Raw genomic sequence first — 18056 nt, forward strand, 5'->3', positions numbered from 1 at the left:
AAACTTTGATATAATATTATAATTTTTTTTATCATTATATTCTTCTTAGAATAATATTTTCTTAAAAAAATTTAGTTACCTTATTTAAAATAAATAAATATAAATGTCTTATTTTGATATATTATGATTTTAGTTACCTTATTTAAAATAAATAAATATAAATTTTAGTTACCTTATTTAATAATTATAATGGTAAATAGATTGATCTACCAACCATACCAACCCCTTTCACTTCTGTTAGCATTGCTGTCTTTTTGAGTACTAGTTGTGCTATGGATGCAACCGCAAATGCTATAACATTTCAAGGCATATATAGGAGTATCAACTTTTATTTTTTCACCAATAGTAGTCACTTTTTTATTTACCTCCAACAAATCATGTTAATCTAATAGTAAATTTGTATCAACCCAACATGTAAATACTGTAAGGAATGAAAAGAAAAAAAGAAAAAAATAGTTTGTAAATAAGTATGTTGCTATAAATAGTTTTGAATAGTACGTAATGTAATTATAAACTAACTATATGTAAACAAGTTTCCAAAATCTTCCTTTGTTTTATAGTAATATTAATGATATATACTTGTGTTACTAATCTATATATATATATATATATATATATATATATATATATATATATATATATATATATATATATATATATATATAATATTGTTTTATATTATACAAAATTATGCATTACATTTTAACTCCATCTATACTCACCTTTATTAAGATAACTCTTCCTTGTCTTGGTTCAAGTTCTCACTAATTCAAGTTATCAAAAACACATTTATTTTTAGGTTTTCCTTAATCTCACCTAGAACTATTAGTTATTTTCAACATGTCCAACTTAAGATTCTTCTGAATTACCCACAATTCAAACTAAGGTTTCTAAACTTGTTCTAAAAGGTATGACTCGTTAACCACATCAAAGAGACATTTAAAATTTTCTACTCAAGATTTAAAATTATAGTTTTGAAGAAACTCTAATAATCTTTTTTGTTTCATGTTTAACTATATTTTATTTTTATATAGGATAGTCTTCCCATGGTCCTTAAGCTTTCTAAACACATAGGTTATTATATTAATTTCTACATAAGTACACCTCCTAAAATCATCTTAAATTCAATACAAACAATTACAAAAGTTCCACTAGAAACGAGTAAATCTAGAACAAGTATGATAGTTAGCCTATTCTCAAGCTCTTGGCAACTACTCACATATAACATCTCACACAAAGATTTGACCCTTCCTAATCCATTATAGAAACCTCTATCTCTCTCCTAGGTGATGGATTCTTAAGGAATTTTTTTACAAATTTTTTAACACAAAAGAGCTTAGAAACATTTTTTAGAGCTTTTTTTTGAAAATACGTTTTATTTTTAGTAGCTAGAAAAGTTTTCAAAAATGTTTCTACCTTGTATCCAAACAAGCTTTAAGAGCATTTCTCACACCTAACGTAAAGAGATGAGAAAAACATATTCTTAAGGAAATTTTTACAAATATTCTAACTAAGAACATTTCTGATGCTTGACGTTAAGAGGTCAAAAAGCTCTCAAGAATTTGTGTTCAACATGGTTGAGGCCACCCCTGGTGAGCAACTTACATAAAAAAAAATATCAAATGGAGCCTAATGCTTGTGACCTATTTTTCCCCAACACCAAGAGAATAGAGAGCTTTGAAGAATAAACACCTTTAGTGCCATGATTTTACACCCAAAGTGATCACAAATTGAAGGCTTCCTATGGCCTCCAATTTTTCTAACTCATCCTTAATTAATCAATTAATTTGACTACCAATTCATCCTATTTGATTTTAGATTCCCTAAGAGGTTATCACAATTACTCCTAATTCTATAAATAGGATACGAAATCAAACCCTATACGATTTAATTGCACAACATAGGAATTCAACCAAATAATAAATCAATTCAATTATCAACCATAGCAAATTATAGGCATAGGAGTACTATACCCGGTAGTGAATGTACTTACATGACTATGAGGGCAATTGCCCCCACAATTTTTTTTTTACTTATATTATATTGAATAAAACAAAATTTGCCCCATAACAAATTGTTATTTTCTCAATATAACACAATATTTTAAAATAAAAGATAAATAAAAATTAATAAATAAAAAAATAGAAGTAATGGTTAGATATTTTTATTTTTTTTTTGTCATGAGATTGTATTTTGCAAAAGTTTAATATTTTTTTTCTTCTATAAAACTATTAAAGATTAATTTCTTTACCTACACTAATAAATATTTCTAGATTCGTCATTGATCATTATTCCTTTAATATCATATGAATCACCTCACAATGCATAATTATTATAAGTGTTTCACATATGAAACAATTTTACTCTCCCTTTTACTTCAAATATTGATCTTAAATGCAAAGGTTGTGATCTCACATATGCAAGTGTTACTCTTCAAGTTTTTACAATAGAGCCTCCTTTGCAAGCTCTCTCTCCCTCAAGCCTCAGAAGCCAAAAGCATAAAATGAAAAGTAACTAATGTGCACAACTCTCTAATCCCTCACTTACTCTCTAAGTTAATTTATTAGTGGGTGGGGTTTCTTTGAGTGGAGACCCATCTTAACCAATCATTACCTATTAACTCTACAATCCATTTTATTTTTATTATTTATTAAAATAATATTTATTTATAGTAAAATCTCAATTAACCAAATTAATTAAGTAAAATAACATATGTTAAACAATTATATTCTTCTACTTACGAAAAGTTGGATATTACACAACTAATAACTAACTCTTTGATATCATACCTTGCAATATAAATTTCAGTAAAAAGAAAAACTAACACAAAAAATTTATTCAATATATTGACGAATTCTTACAAGTTGCCATTACAATGGAAGATGATTTCACATTACAAGTATCCAAAAAAGAACTCGTATTACAAGTTTGAACAAGAGAACACGACCAATATGTTTTTAACCTTTATCTTTTGGTTGCGATAAATTGAGATTTTTTAACAAATATTTTCAAAGACAACTCTTTGGGATGACTGTTCCAATGTTAAACCCACCAACATTTGTACAAGATGACATAGCAGATCGGTTATAGTAATTGAGGTTTATGTCTTGTAATTTGATACCCTCACATGGTTTGCTTTGGCTGCAATCAAAATTTATTGCTACTGGACATGCTGAAGTTCCCTTTATTTGTTCATATGATACTCTGCTTATCTTCACGCTTGAACCCTTTATTCAAAATAGTATTAATTAAAAATAATCATTTGGTAACACTTATTATTGAAAAATAATTATTTATTTTTTTTAAATTCATTAGCTACAAAAATTGAGAAAATAAATAATTATTTATTTAAAATAACATAAACTAAACACGCTCACTAATTAAGAGCCAATAAGTTGTTTCAGAGTTTTAGAAGATAAACATCCCCGGAATCATAATTTTTGTGAAAACATCATTGCTATGTAATGCAAATTTTACTTCTTGTGATCAATAAACAGCTCACGAGTCCTTTGATTTTGATTTTTATTTTTAAAGGCAAAAGTATCATTTTTGTAATAGAAAACGGTAAAATAAATTTTATTATTTTAACTGTTTTCTATAAAAAAATTTTGAAAATAAAAATAAAGTCAAAATAAAGTGACATTTATGGTAATTAAAGATGAAAATAAAAATCTTAAAAAATATTTTTCTCAATCCAACAAAAAAAAAATCTGATTTCGAAACAAAATCCTTAGAAATAGACAAGTGACTTTTTACTGCCATAATTAAATTGAAAGTAGAATTGACTCACATAAAGTAAGTAACGTGAAGTGAGAAAGTATCTATGTATGTAGAATTGATATAAAAATTATGAAAATCATATATTAATTCAAATTAAATTATTAAGACTAGATAAATTCTTATGTTTTCATCTTGCATGTTTGCTTATTTGAAACTTTATTGAAAACTCACCTCATGAGGACAACTTCCAGAGGGGCAATATGTTTGATCAATAATGATGGGGTTATAGGCATTTTGCATGGTGAGATTCTTGAACACAATGTCTCTTACATATCCATTGCTTGATTTTGACCACGATTTTATCCTAACCCCATTTTGTGTTTCGCTGAATACTGAATGGATCACCGTCACATTCTGAACTCCAGCCTCGTTCACAAAATTGCCCAAGCTACCAATGCTGCAAAGTCCAACAAAAACGTATATGTGTAAGAATATAAAAAAAAAATTAAAACAAGAAAAATAATGGATACACAAGGGAAAAACAAATAGATTTAATTGCAATTTTTACCACTCATATTTCTCAATTTCGTGAATTTTCTCACCTAAGTTTTAAAATTATATATTTTGTCACTTAACTTTCAATTTTTACACATTTATCTTTATGTTAATTAATTGATTTTTTGTTTATATTTGTTGATTACTGATGTGACATATTAATTATTAACGAATAATATTAATTACTAACGTGACATATTAATCACTGACGTGTAATGTTAATGGCTAATATGATATATTGTTTTAGGAAATTAAGCACATATATGTCATATTAGTGATCTACATTAATAATTTTCATGTCATATTAACCATCAATATGTTATGTCAATAATTAATATGTTAAATCAATAATCAATTAATAATGATAAAAACATGTAAATTTTTATAAATTAAATAAAAAAATGTGAAATTTTAAAAATTATAAAATGTGAGTGGAAAAAAATGTAATTAAACAAAAAAGATTATGCAAAGTGAAGGTCAAAATCAAATTTACCTAATGCCATGTCCAGGACCACAAGCAACATGCTCAATCCACACATTGGTGTTACCTTGGCTAATGGATATGCAATCATCACCGGTCATTATGGTGGAATGGCTAACATTAACCCTAGTTGAAAACTGCATATTGATTCCATCTGTATTAGGGCTTGTACTAGGAGCTTTGATATTCACATTTTGGATCAAAACATCCTTGCAATAATTGAGGGACATGTGCATGGCTTGGCTATTTAATGATGTTAATCCACTAACCCTCACATTGTTGCACCAACTGAACGATATTGACTGCATATTGCATCACAAAATCAATTGTTAGTTCTCAACATGAAAGATATCAAAAGACAAAATATATGATGATTATATTATATTAAAAAATAAAGAGTGTTTAATTTTCAATTTTAAATTAAAAACCAAAAGAAAAAGAAAAACAAATTTGTAATTAAAATGAAAGAAAAATATATTTTTAATTTATTTTGAGGTATAATATTGTATTTCTAGAAATTTCATTCCCAGGAATATTATATATACTTAGGAATGTTATTTCCATGAACATTATTTTGTTAAATTAAAAAAAAAAAATTGGTGTAGAAAAAGTAGGAAATAGTTATTAAAAAAAATAACCCTCATTTCCATGAGAATATATCACACTCATTCTTAATCATGGGAACATAACACACTCATTCTTTACTATGGGAATGAAAAACATATCAAATGTGAATGTTTTATATTTTTGATGATAAAACATATTAAAAAATATTTTTTATAACCTTATAACAAACATAGGAATATATACTCACACCTTCATATTTTCAAGAGATTATTTGAAAGAAATACCTCCTATAAATTATTAATTTTACAAAAAAGTAAAGATAGTTTTGTCCTTAATTTTGAAAATTTTATCTCTTTAATAAAAGACAAGCAAACGAAAAGAATAAAAATTAAAATGAAAGAATAGAAGTATATGCAATTTATAATAAATATATAAATCAAGTACGGTTCTACTACATACCCTTGCTCCATTAGGACAACTCGATCCTCCACTTTTGCAACCCCAATAGCCATCACCCTTTCCATCAAGAATCCCACCATTTATTGAAATCCCACCATCTAGATTGCTAAACAAGATCCAATATCCAGAATTACCCAATGACAAATAATTTGAAGGGGCAACAATAGTGCCATCAATTTGAAATATAATATTGTTTTTGCAAGGACCCCCAAATGTCACTTGTTTTAACAAGAAACTTCCTTTGGGTACGTAAATTTTGGATTGTTCTACTGATGTGCATGCCGAAGACCATGCCCTAAGGAAGGGAGTGGTAGAGTCGAAATTTCCATCAGGTTTAGCCCCAAAGTTAACCACATTGATCAATGAAGCATTAGAAGTAACGAAAAAAAAGCTGAAATTGACCAGAAAGAGTAAAACAAAATGATTTGTGTAATGACCCATGGGATGATAAAACAAATATTAGTAAGATAATAAGATCGATCCGGTGAAAAATAGTTGTATTTTTTTATTTATATATGATATAATGTGTTTAAGAAAATGTACAAAGTATAAATCATCCCATAAAAATTATGTATTTATATTCAAATTCCGACTTTTGTTCACCATTAAATTATTTTGACTTTTGTTCAGCATTAAATTATGATTTTGGTGACAAGATTTTGATTTTCATTATTTTCAAATTTTACAAAAAATCTTTTTACTTTATTGTTTGAACCAAATGAGAAACATAATTAATAGAATGTCTAAAAGTGAAGAGAAAAAAAATGAGAAACAAATAACTAGCAAGAAGTGTCTAAAAGGGCGGAAAAAAGGTCTACATTAAAAGCAATTCAAAGTCAAACTTACTTTCTTTTTTCATAGAAAAATATTTAAAATTTACACTTTTGATATACATCACCAAAAATTATTTAAAGTAATTATGTAAATATTTTTATTAGTACAACTAGGTTGAAATATTTTGCGTGAGAGAATAAAATTGAATATAACTTTCTGAAAACTTCTCATAGATGCGAGTCAAAAGCATTTAACAATTTAATATTGAAAATATAATTAATTAAATTCTTTTACTTATATGAATTACAATAATGACAACATGATTCATCAAATAATAAAAATATATTGGAAAAAATTTATCATTTGAAAAAACACTAAATTAAAAATAGAATGCATTAATTAAAAAAAGCTTAATTGTATTTTGTGTCTCCAAAGCTTTATTTTTTTGGCAAATTTTGCTCTTAAATTTTTTATTCTTGCAAATTATGCTCCAAAACTTTTAGATTTTGACGATTTGTATACTCATGTTAATTGTTATTCGTTAAAATACTTATGGGGTGCTAACGTGACATATTTGACATTGATAAACTTGATGAAATAGCATGTTTGATGAAAGCCTAATTGCACTTTGTGCTCTCGAACTTTTATTTTTTGGCAAATTTTCTTCCAAGTAATTTTTCTCATGATTTATTCCTTGAACTTTTAGATTTCAATAATTTGCACCCTCTTATCAATTGTCTATCAAAAAAGTTTTGGGGATCTGTGCTCTTTTATTAATTTTTTGTCAAAATACTAATAAATGTTAGTACTAGTGAATTAGCATGTTCATTACAAGGTCTAACCATAGGATTTGATATCTATTAAATTATGAAGTACACACATATGATCCATCACATTTTTAAGTATAGAAATGCAAGCATGTTAAGTTTACACAAATAGTACCTATTTTGATAAATGTGGGAACTGATTATTAGGTACATGGGTATATGTTATAAGCATGCTACTTTTCACTTGGATTCATGTGAAATATACAAAATATCTATACATTAAAAAATAGTAACTAATTATTACACTAGTTGTTCAAAAGTTCAGGAATTGAATTGTCACAATTCAATCAAAAAATAAAACCAAATGATTTGTATCATTTGGACTATCCATCCATTTTAGATGCAGTCTCACAAATAGAGATATCCTATTTTTATAAAATGGATTCAGTAGGATCAATAAATTTAACTAAGTTTTAGTTTAATTAATCAAACACTCTAATATAAAGCCATAACTAATTGAATAAGTAAAAAGCTTATCAAAAAGTTATTTGACCTTACAACAACACTTTATTATAAGAAATGTCCAAAAACTGAAAAGTTAACAAGGATGGAAACAACACTCGTGTCAATGTGTACAAATGGGAGTATATAGACAAAGTATATAAAAGAAACTTGCAAGGTATATTAAAAGATCACAATTATATTAAGTCAAACTATCATTTTACATAACATTAGAGCAAATGTAATTTACAACATTTAATCCTTCCCTACAAGTATCTCAAATAATTACCGATAAAAGTTTCACTAAGACACTTTTCTTCTACATTTGGACCCTTTACAAGGGCACAAATGATAGATACTTCATTATCATTTTGATGGACAATTGATTAAAGAACACAAATCACCAAAATTTAAAATTTTGGGGCATAAATCGTGAGAAATTTTACTTGGGGACGTGATTCATCAAACAACAAAACTTTAGGGCACAAAGTGCAATTAGGTCTCCATCAGACATGTCATGTCATTAATTTTATCTACCTTAGGCATGTCATATCAACACTTTGTTAGTATTTTGACAAAAAATTGACAAAATTCACAAATCGCCAAAATTTAAAAGTTTGGGACATGATTTGTGAGAACAAAAACTTGGGGGTGAAATTCATCAAAAAGTGAAAATTGAGGGTACAAAGTGAAATTGTTTAAAAATGCTTTTCGACAATCCTTTTGAGAAAAAGAAATGTAGATTACAAAAAAAAAAACAATTTCAAACACATTTAATTAAAAAAATAATATTGTATTTTGATTTTAATAATTTAAAAAAATTAAAAATAGAAAGGTTGAATACAAGTTATTTTTTTGGAAATGATATATGTATTTTGAAAAAAAAAATCATAAATAGAATACATAAATTCATGAACTCAAATACTTTTAATTAAAAATATTATTTTATTTTACTTTATTATTGTAAAAAAAAACACGGTGAAAACTAAATATCTTTTATTTTATTTTTTGGATTAGATTTTTTATTTTAAAAATAATTTGATTAATATTTTAATACCATTTTTAGCATAAATATGTGCATTTGTGATATAGTATTTATATGTTTTGTTTTGCTTGTTGTGGGACTTGAGTAAGTGTTGAAATAACCCTTAAGTTACATATGATATTACTTAAGTGTGACAGTTGACTCTGGGAGGCCTAAGGTATATAAGAAAATTTTGGAAAAGGAACTTCATAAATTTCACATTTCAGGATTATATAACGAAGTTAGTGAGAATGGCTCTATGGCTCCATGTTGTTGTTTGAGCTTATGATCATCTTTGAAGCTGTGGATATTTCCCCCAAAGTTAAAGATTGAAGCATATTGAAATTAAAAGAATATTATGGAATTGAGAACTTGAGAATTAAAGTCATGGGAGCTCTTGTTAGGATCCGTAAAGGGAGTTTCTCTTCTATTTCAGTTCTTCTCAGTAAGGAGCTTGATTGAAGTAAAGGAGCTTGATTGTAAATTATACATATTTTACATGCGTAATTGTTGTTGTATATAGCAAGATTATTGGTTGAATTGTTGAGATCGATGATGTTCATATTTTCAATTTTGGGTCAAAACCTTTAATCAATGATTTATGTTACAAAGCTTGATTACATGCATTTTTTTAAGTTTGAATAATTATTTTTGATGTTGTTGAGAACATTTTCTTTAGTTAAATATTGTTGGGGAGGGTTGGATGGCTCTACATATTGGAAATGTAGGGGCTTTTCACTTAACAAGCCTTCATAGATGAAACTAATTTGGACTTGAATGTTGTTTCTCTTTAACTAGCTTGTATTGTTAGAAAAGAATGGCTCAATCCAAGAGGGGGGGGGGGGGTGAATTGGATTCTATGACACTTTAAAAATTTTCAGAGCTTTTAGGATCCTTATTTCAATCTAAACTTTTCTAAAATGAATTTTCAAAGAAGTTTCTCAAAGACTTGTGAATGAAGAATGAATCCTATATGCTTTCTTGATTAACCAATAATAAGATTCAAAGTTAAGAACAATATGTAATACTTTGATTCAGTTTAAACCAATGTTGCTTATGCAAACATGTTAATCAAGAACAATCTTTTTCAATATACAATCAAGATATTACACAAAGTAAAAGATAAGGGTAAGAGAAGATTGCACAAGTCTTTTATCCTGGTTCAGCCACTCCACATGTGACCTACATCCAGTCCTCAATCATAACCTGATCAAGATTTGTTCCACTATCTTAATGAAGAAGTTTTACAAGCATACCACACATGCATATACTCCTACATTCAAGATAACCACTTTCTTGACCTCAAGAAAGCACCCTTTGTAGAAACCCACTACAAGAATTCCTTACCACTTGAGAAACCTACTCAAGATTTACAAGTATTCACAAAAAATTAAGGAACGAATTCACCTGGAATTCAGAAGCAAATCTTAATCTCTTTCCTTTCAAGAATGTGATGATGATGATCTTTTCTCAATGTATTTCAAAAACATTTTTCTTCTTGGTTTCACAAAGAAAACTCTCCAAGAATGTCACAAAGACTTCACAGACACGTTTTTCTAATTTTGATTTTCAATTCTAACTCTGTTCTGAAGTTTCAAATTGGTCAAACTATTTATAAGTTTTTCATAACCAGATAATCGATTATTTTAAAGAATAATCGATTATTTTGTTCTTCATGATTTCTGGAAATCAACCAAGAACAATTTAATCGATTATTTTGCTGGATAATCAATTATTCCAGAGAGTCATTTCTGGGATAATCGATTATTTCACAAATAATCAATTATTATAGCAAGGCATCCTTTTTTCCTGTTGCTGGAATAATCGATTATATTTAATGATAATCGATTATTTTGAGTTAGTTTTGAAAACTCGATTTTAAGTCTCAAAATAACTTTTTAACCTTTTAAACTCATCATCATACACACTCCTAATCAAATTAGACACAGATTAGCTCATGCACAAAGCACACACAAAACATAAACTCAATCAAAGCAATTTATAAGCTACTCCTATTACATAACATTTTTCTTTGACTTTGTTTTTGACTTCTAAGTTGTTGATGTCCTTGGTCAGCTTTGTTCCACACATTTGTTATCATCAAAACCTTTAATCTTCAGAGGTGATCTCAACACTCTCAATCTCCCCCAATCTCAACAATCTCCCCTTTTTTTATGATGACAAACCAAGCTAAGCTTAAGCCAATTTGTCCATTTTACTTTGCCTTTTCTTTCACATTCAAAACCTGCAAAACAAACCAAACACAAAACCTTTCTCCCCCTTTGGTCATCATTAAAAACAAACCAAGATATGTATGTCCACAATACACAAGTATGAGCTTTATGCATACTCCTTATATGCTCAGAACAATACCAAAAAAACTGATTTAACACAACATAGGTATTGGTCATCCAAAAAACTTTGTGAACTTGAATCATAATATCCAAGCCATAAGCATCAGATCAGCAACAATAATCATGAATTGGTCAGCCAAAATCACAACATACAATCCATAATTCAGAATTCAGAGTCCAAAAACATTATCAATTATGCTAACCAAACATCAAAGAACCATACATCAATGTTCAAAACAGAACATCACACCATATATCAATGTTCAAAACAGAACATCATACCACCAATCAACCAAATCAGAATCATTCAAACACAATATATCAGAAATTAAACTTGAAATTCCACCTGAAATCAAATTTTTCAACAACATAAAGCAATAAATTTGTTCCGAAATTAAAATGATTACATCCCAATCGAAATTGAAATTTTAAAAACTAGAAATTTAAACTTCCTAATTAAAAACAGAACAGAGCACTAATCACTCTGAGTCCTCAGGCATCCCAAGATGAGTCTTAAGTCGGTTAATCTCATGACCAAAAGTATATCAAACCGATCAAGAATACCCGAATAAATTGACTCATGCCTTCTAGACATCTCCATAACAGCATCAAGCTTATTAATCATAATTTGCTCGAATGGAGAGAATGGTTTAGGCTTCGCCTCTTGCTCTCTGTCAGGTTCAACTTCGACCTGTGGTGGCTGGTCCTCATCATGAGATGGAACGCCATCCTCATTTGTTGCCGGTTCAGGAGTTGGAGGGACATCTCCTTTGAATACCCACTTATCTTCCTGTTGTAGCATCCCCATGTGATGCAAGGAAGATTTTTCAATCTTGTTAGAAGCATGGAGAATAATTTTCTTCTCCCCTGTCAATTCTACCCCTGCATTCTCAAAAATCTTAGATAACAACAAAGCATAAGGAATTGGACCATCCTCTTTCCTTCTCCCCTTCCACATGCAGTCATTCACCACCGACACCCAATCAATCTTAATTTTATTTTTAATCACATGCATTAGCAAAATGTCATCTCTTGACATTTGAGCATGGTTGTGCAAACGCGGTTTAAGCATCCACGCAATAATGAAAGAAATTAAACGGGAATTTTTCTTCATACCTCCCACCAAGAATTTGTTGTAGTTGGTGTTCTCAAGATTTCTCTGACCGTCTCTGAAGGTTGTCAGCTCCTCAAAGTCACCAAAGTTTAAGGGTTGGGGTTTGGTACTCCCATTGCCGCTCAGCCCGGCAGCTACCTTCAAGGTTGGTCCATCAAGCTTTATCAGCTTGCCCTTCACAACTGATTGCATTATCCCTTCATTCCTAGTAGAAAAGCAGAGAAATAGCCTGATCAGCTCAGGGTAGTAGGGTCCTTCCAGTTCCAAGAACTTCCCAAGGTCTTGGCTTTCTAGCAGAGTAGGGAAGCTAAACCCTTCATTTTTGAACCATTCCAACTTCAAGGTTTTGGGAGGGATGATTCTCCGACCCGCATACCATTCGAAGTAATACTCCTAGGTTTTCTCATCCGCAAACCATTTGGAGATAAGTTTCTCTGAGGGTAGAGGACGCTTGCTCCCCCTCACTTCCAACTTCTTGGGTCTTTTGGAGGAAGAAGCCATGGTTGGGTTTTGGTGGAGAAGAAGAGAATGAGAAAGATGAAGAGGTTAGGGTTTGAGAGTTGAGAGAATGTGAGAATATGGAGAAATGAGAGGGTTTGAGGGTTCTTAATGCCCTAGCACGTTTCTGAGTGGGGAGAGGTTACTCAACTGAAGAATAATGGGAAGTTAAGGGTTTGGTGCGCATAAAAACCGTTCAAAATACTTCAAAAAAACCAAACGTCACATAGATAATCGATTATTCATACAAATAATCGATTATTTGTATCAGTAAAAACCTTTAAAAACCCTGTCTGCACTAAATAATCGATTATTTTTAGAATAATCGATTATTTCAGAGGGTTGTTTATCTCAACTTTGCCCAGATAATCGATTATTTCCAAGATAATCGATTATTCCAGAGGCTTTTCATATTCTTCTTCCCAGATAATCGATTATTGCCCCAAATAATCGATTATTACAGAGGCTCTTGGAATTCTTCTTTCCAGATAATCGATTATTTCCCCAAATAATCGATTATTACAGAGGCTCTTGGAATTCTTCATCTCCTAGATAATCGATTATTACCCAAATAATCGATTATTATTATGGGCTCACTTGAAATAATCGATTAAATTTTAAGATAATCGATTATTCCAAAGAAGTTTTGCTTCTCAGAAATTTAACTTTTCAAATTACTCCAAGTGTAATTCAATTCTTGAACACTCTCTTTTATGCATCAATGTTTCACACTTATTCCAAACAATCACACAATCAATCACAATCAATTCAAACAAGATTCATTGACTACTCCTAGTTCAATTCTTAATTGATTAAATCTTTCCCTTGGTAGAGGTTTTGTAAATATGTTAGCTAATTGCTTACTAGTCTCAACAAACTCTACAACACAATCATTTCTTTGAACATGATCTCTCAAAAAGTGGTGTCTTATCTCTATATGTTTGGTCCTAGAGTGCAAAATTGGATTTTCGGTCAAATTTATTGCACTTGTATTGCACATCTCAGAGGTATTTTACTCAACTCAGTTCCATAGTCTCTTAGTTGTTGTTTCATCCAAAGAATTTGAGCACAACAACTCCCGGCAGCTATATATTCAGCCTCAGTTGTACTTAAGGCAACACAAGCTTGCTTTTTGCTATTCCATGAGACAAGTGCACTTCCTAGTAGGTGACAAGTATCACTTGTGCTTTTTCTATCAAGTCTACACCTAGCATAGTCTGAATCTGAATAGCCTATCAGACTTAGTGAGACTCCCTTTGGATACCATAAACCTACATTAGTTGTACCTTTCAGATATTTAAGAATTCTCTTTACACATTTCATGTGAGATTCTTTTGGATTTTCCTGAAATCTTGCACACAAGCACACAACAAACATTATATCGGGCCTACTAGCTGTCAAATATAAGAGTGATCCAATGATACCTCTATACTTTGAGTTATCAACAGCTATGCCTTTTTCATCCAAGTCAAGATTGCATGTGTTTGATATTGGTGTGGCAGCCTCCTTACACCCTTCCATACCAAACTTTTTCAATAGTTCATTGCAATACTTGCTTTGACTTATGAAGATTCCATCACTCATTTGTTTGATTTGCAACCCCAAAAAGAATGTAAGCTCCCCCATCATTGACATTTCAAATTCTCCTTGCATGGTTTTAGAAAATTCTTTGCATAGAGAAACATTAGTAGATCCAAATACAATATCATCCACATAGATTTGAACATACATTGTATCATTTTTAAACTTTTTCACAAACAATGTATTATCTACTTTCCCTCTTACATAGTCATTCTCAATCAAAAATTTGCTCAACCTATCATATCATGATCTTGGAGCTGGCTTCAAGCCATAAAGTGCCTTTTTAAGTTTGTACACATGATTAGGATTTTTAAAATCCACAAAACCTGCTAGTTGCTCCACATACACTTCCTCTTGTATCAACCCATTGAGAAAACCACTTTTCACATCCATTTGATAAAGCTTGAAATTCATTATAGAGGAATAAGCAAGAAGTAATCTAATGGCTTCTATCCTAGCTACAGGGGCGAAAGTCTCATCATAGTCAATTCCCTTTTCTTGATTATACCCCTTAGCCACTAGTCTTGCCTTATTTCTTATAATAATTCCTGACTCATCAAGCTTATTTCTAAAAAACCACTTGGTTCCTATAATTGGATAATCATTTGGTAACGACACTAAATCCCGCACTTCATTTCTTTCAAACTGATTTAGTTCCTCTTGCATGGCCATTAACCAATGTTCATCTTTTAGTGCTTCATCTATGCTCTTAGGTTCAACTTGTGACACAAAAGCCATAGTATTACAAATATTCTTAATGGCACTTCTAGTTGACACTCCCTTACCAATATTTCCAATTATATTATCCATTGATAAGTCCCTAGAAGTTTTCCATTCCTTGGGTAATTGTTCACTTGTATCCTTAGTGTTTTCATTTGGCTCACTCTCTTTAGGCTTTTCTTTAGGTTCACTCTCCAATAGAGGTTGATCAAGCAAATCAGTCAAGTCTTCTATTTCAGTTTGCCTTGTCTCTTGTTTGTTAGTCTCATCAAATACAACATAGACTGATTCTTCCACAACTAGAGTTCTCTTGTTATAGATTCTATAGGCTTTGCTATTTGTAGAATATCCTAAAAAGATTGCCTCATCAGCCTTTGCATCAAATTTTCCAAGTTGATCTTTCCCATTGTTCAGCACAAAGCACTTACACCCAAACACTCTAAAGTATGAAATGTTGGGCTTCCTTCCATTGTAAATTTCATAGGGTGTTTTCTTTAATATGGGCCGGATCAGAACTTGTTCAACACATGACAAGCTGTGTTAATAGCATCAGCCCAAAAATATTTTGGCAATTTTTTCTCATTCAACATAGTCCTAGCTAGTTCCTCAAGAAACCTATTTTTCCTCTCAACAACCCCATTTTGTTGAGGTGTCCTAGGTGCTGAAAAATTATGGTTTATACCATGCTCCTCACAGAATTTTTGGAACAAAATGTTTTGAATTCACCTCCATGGTCACTTCTTATAGAGGTAATGTTTGAATTCTTTTCATTTTGAACAAGCTTGGCAAATTTTCTAAAGGCATTAAAAGCATCATTCTTATTTGCAAGAAACCTAACCCATGTGAATCTTGAGTAGTCATCTACAATAACTAACCCATAGTAGTTCCCACCTAGACTCATGGTTCTTGAAGGACCAAACAAATCTATGTGAATCAATTGCAAAGGTCTAGTAGTGGAAATATGATTTTTACTTTTAAAGCTAGCCTTCACTTGCTTGCCCTTTTGACAAGCATCACATAGTTTGTCCTTGCTAAACTTGAGTTTAGGTAATCCTACCACTAATTCCTTCCTACTCATTTTATTTAAGTGATCCAGGTGAATATGCGTAGCTCTCCTATGCCAAAGCCAAATATTGTCTTCTTTGGTTATTAAGCACTTAGTATTAGAAATTGCTATTGAGTGTTCTAAGTCAAGCATGTATATGTTTTCAATTCTTTTTCCAATGAATCTGATATCCTTTGTCTTTTTATCACATATCAAGCAACAAGTATTATAAAATTCAAGTTTAAAGCCTTTATCACTAAGTTGACTTATACTCAGCAAATTATGTTTCAGCCCATTAACAAGCAATACATTCTCAATCAATGTTTGAGAGGAGGAGTTACCAATATTACCATGACCAAGAATTCTCCCTTTGTTGTTGTCACCATAGGTAACATACCCTTCATTCTTTAATTTCAGACTTGAGAATTTTGAAGGATCTCCAGTCATATGCCTTGAGCAGCCACTATCAAGATACCATAGTAAGTTCTTGGCCCTCAAGCATTCCTACAACAAAGATTCAGAAAAAGGATTTAGGTACCCATGTGAAGGGTCCTTGTAGGTTAGTTCTCAGCCTTTGACTCTTTTTAATCCAAACCATTTCTCCATTTGGAACTCCATATTTTCTAGAGTAGCAATTCCTTATTGTGTGACCTTTCTTACAACAATAATAGCAAGTTGTTTGTCTAGTGAAATTGCTTTTAAATTTTCTGAAATCTTGGTTTTTCTTAAAAACACCTTTCTTTGACTTGAATGGCATGCTCATGCTTTGATTAAAACCAAGTCCACTCCTATCAAAAGTGTTTCTTTGTTTTCCCAAAAGAATATTCAAGTTTGCATTTCCATTTGTGAACTTTGCAAGAGTGATTTTTAAATCAGCATTTTCTTTTTCAAAAGTCTTGCAATTTTCACAAACACCTTTTGAGGAAGAGGAGGTTTCACAATGAGCTTCACTAAAGTTGAAAATAGTTTGAAGATTTTCATGCTCATGTTTCAAATCCTTAAGCTCTTGTTCAGCTTTAATTAAAGCATTCTCATACCATGACAGCCTGTTTTTGAGCTTTGAATTTAAATCATCTAATTTCACAGCCTCTTTATGAATTTGTATGAAAGCTTCTTGAAGTTGATCATAGTCCGGATTAGATTCAAGGTCAGAATCACTTACTATTGTATCTTGGTCAACTCCAGCCATCAAACACAAGTTGTTCTCTTCTAATTCAGATTCATCACTTGTTGTGCTTGAGTCATTGTCTTCCCAAGCAATGTAGGCTCTCTTCTCTTTGCCATTTTTCTTCACTTTCTTCTCCTCTTGTTGCTTCTTCAAGAGGTTTGGACATTCAACTTTTATATGTCCCGGTTTTCCACACTCAAAGCAATTATAGGAGGATGTACTTGCTTCCTCTTTCTTGTTAGTCTTTTTATTGAACTTGTAAGGGTAATTCCTCTTTTTCCTTAAGAATTCTATGAACTTCTTCACCAGCAAGTTGAAGTTCTAAGTTTCGGAATCATCGGAGCTTGATTCTTCACACACCTCTTTGCCTTTGGTTGATTTCAAGGCCTTTAGTGACACTCCCTTGCCCTTCTTGTCCTGCTGTTTATTTTCCTCAAATATATGCAGCTTTTGCTCATGCTCTCTTAGCTTCCCAAAGAGAGTAGCAAGGGTCAATGAAGTCAAGTCCTTTGATTCTTCTATGGCTGTCACCTTTGCTTGCCATGATCTGTCCAAGCATTGCAGCACTTTCAAATTCAGCTCTTCTTTTTCAAATTTCCTGCCAAGGTCAACAAGGTGATTTATCAAGTGTGTAAATCTCTTTTGAAAGTCAGAAATAGACTCACCATTGTTCATTCTCAACAATTCATATTCTCTTATGAGAGTATGCTTTCTAGATCTCTTTACAT

At 30.8% G+C, this 18056-nt stretch overlaps 1 protein-coding gene across 1 annotated transcript; it reads right to left on the reverse strand.

The window, feature by feature from the left end:
• Positions 1 to 2717: 2717 nt before the first annotated feature.
• LOC109791336 (polygalacturonase) lies at positions 2718 to 6331 on the reverse strand. Its single transcript, XM_020350625.3, has 4 exons — positions 5783 to 6331; positions 4769 to 5058; positions 3952 to 4177; positions 2718 to 3227 (listed from the first exon to the last, which is right to left on the reverse strand). The coding sequence occupies exons 1-4, from the start codon at positions 6221 to 6223 to the stop codon at positions 3009 to 3011; spliced, it is 1176 nt and encodes a 391-aa protein (XP_020206214.1). The 5' UTR covers positions 6224 to 6331; the 3' UTR covers positions 2718 to 3008.
• Positions 6332 to 18056: the final 11725 nt, after the last annotated feature.

The sequence above is a fragment of the Cajanus cajan genome, chromosome 2, assembly GCF_000230855.2.
Source record: "Cajanus cajan strain Asha chromosome 2, NIPB_CcT2T_4, whole genome shotgun sequence".
NCBI classification, from domain to species: domain Eukaryota; kingdom Viridiplantae; phylum Streptophyta; class Magnoliopsida; order Fabales; family Fabaceae; genus Cajanus; species Cajanus cajan.

Bases quoted from the DNA above. Each gene is read 5' to 3' on its own strand.
- LOC109791336 (XM_020350625.3), bottom strand. From the start codon at position 6,223: ATGGGTCATTACACAAATCATTTTGTTTTACTCTTTCTGGTCAATTTC. The intron at 4,178-4,768 runs GTAAATTTGATT...TGGACTTTGCAG, and splicing joins GGTCCTGGACATGGCATTAG to CATTGGTAGCTTGGGCAATT. The intron at 3,228-3,951 runs GTGAGTTTTCAA...TTTTGAATAAAG, and splicing joins CTGGAAGTTGTCCTCATGAG to GGTTCAAGCGTGAAGATAAG.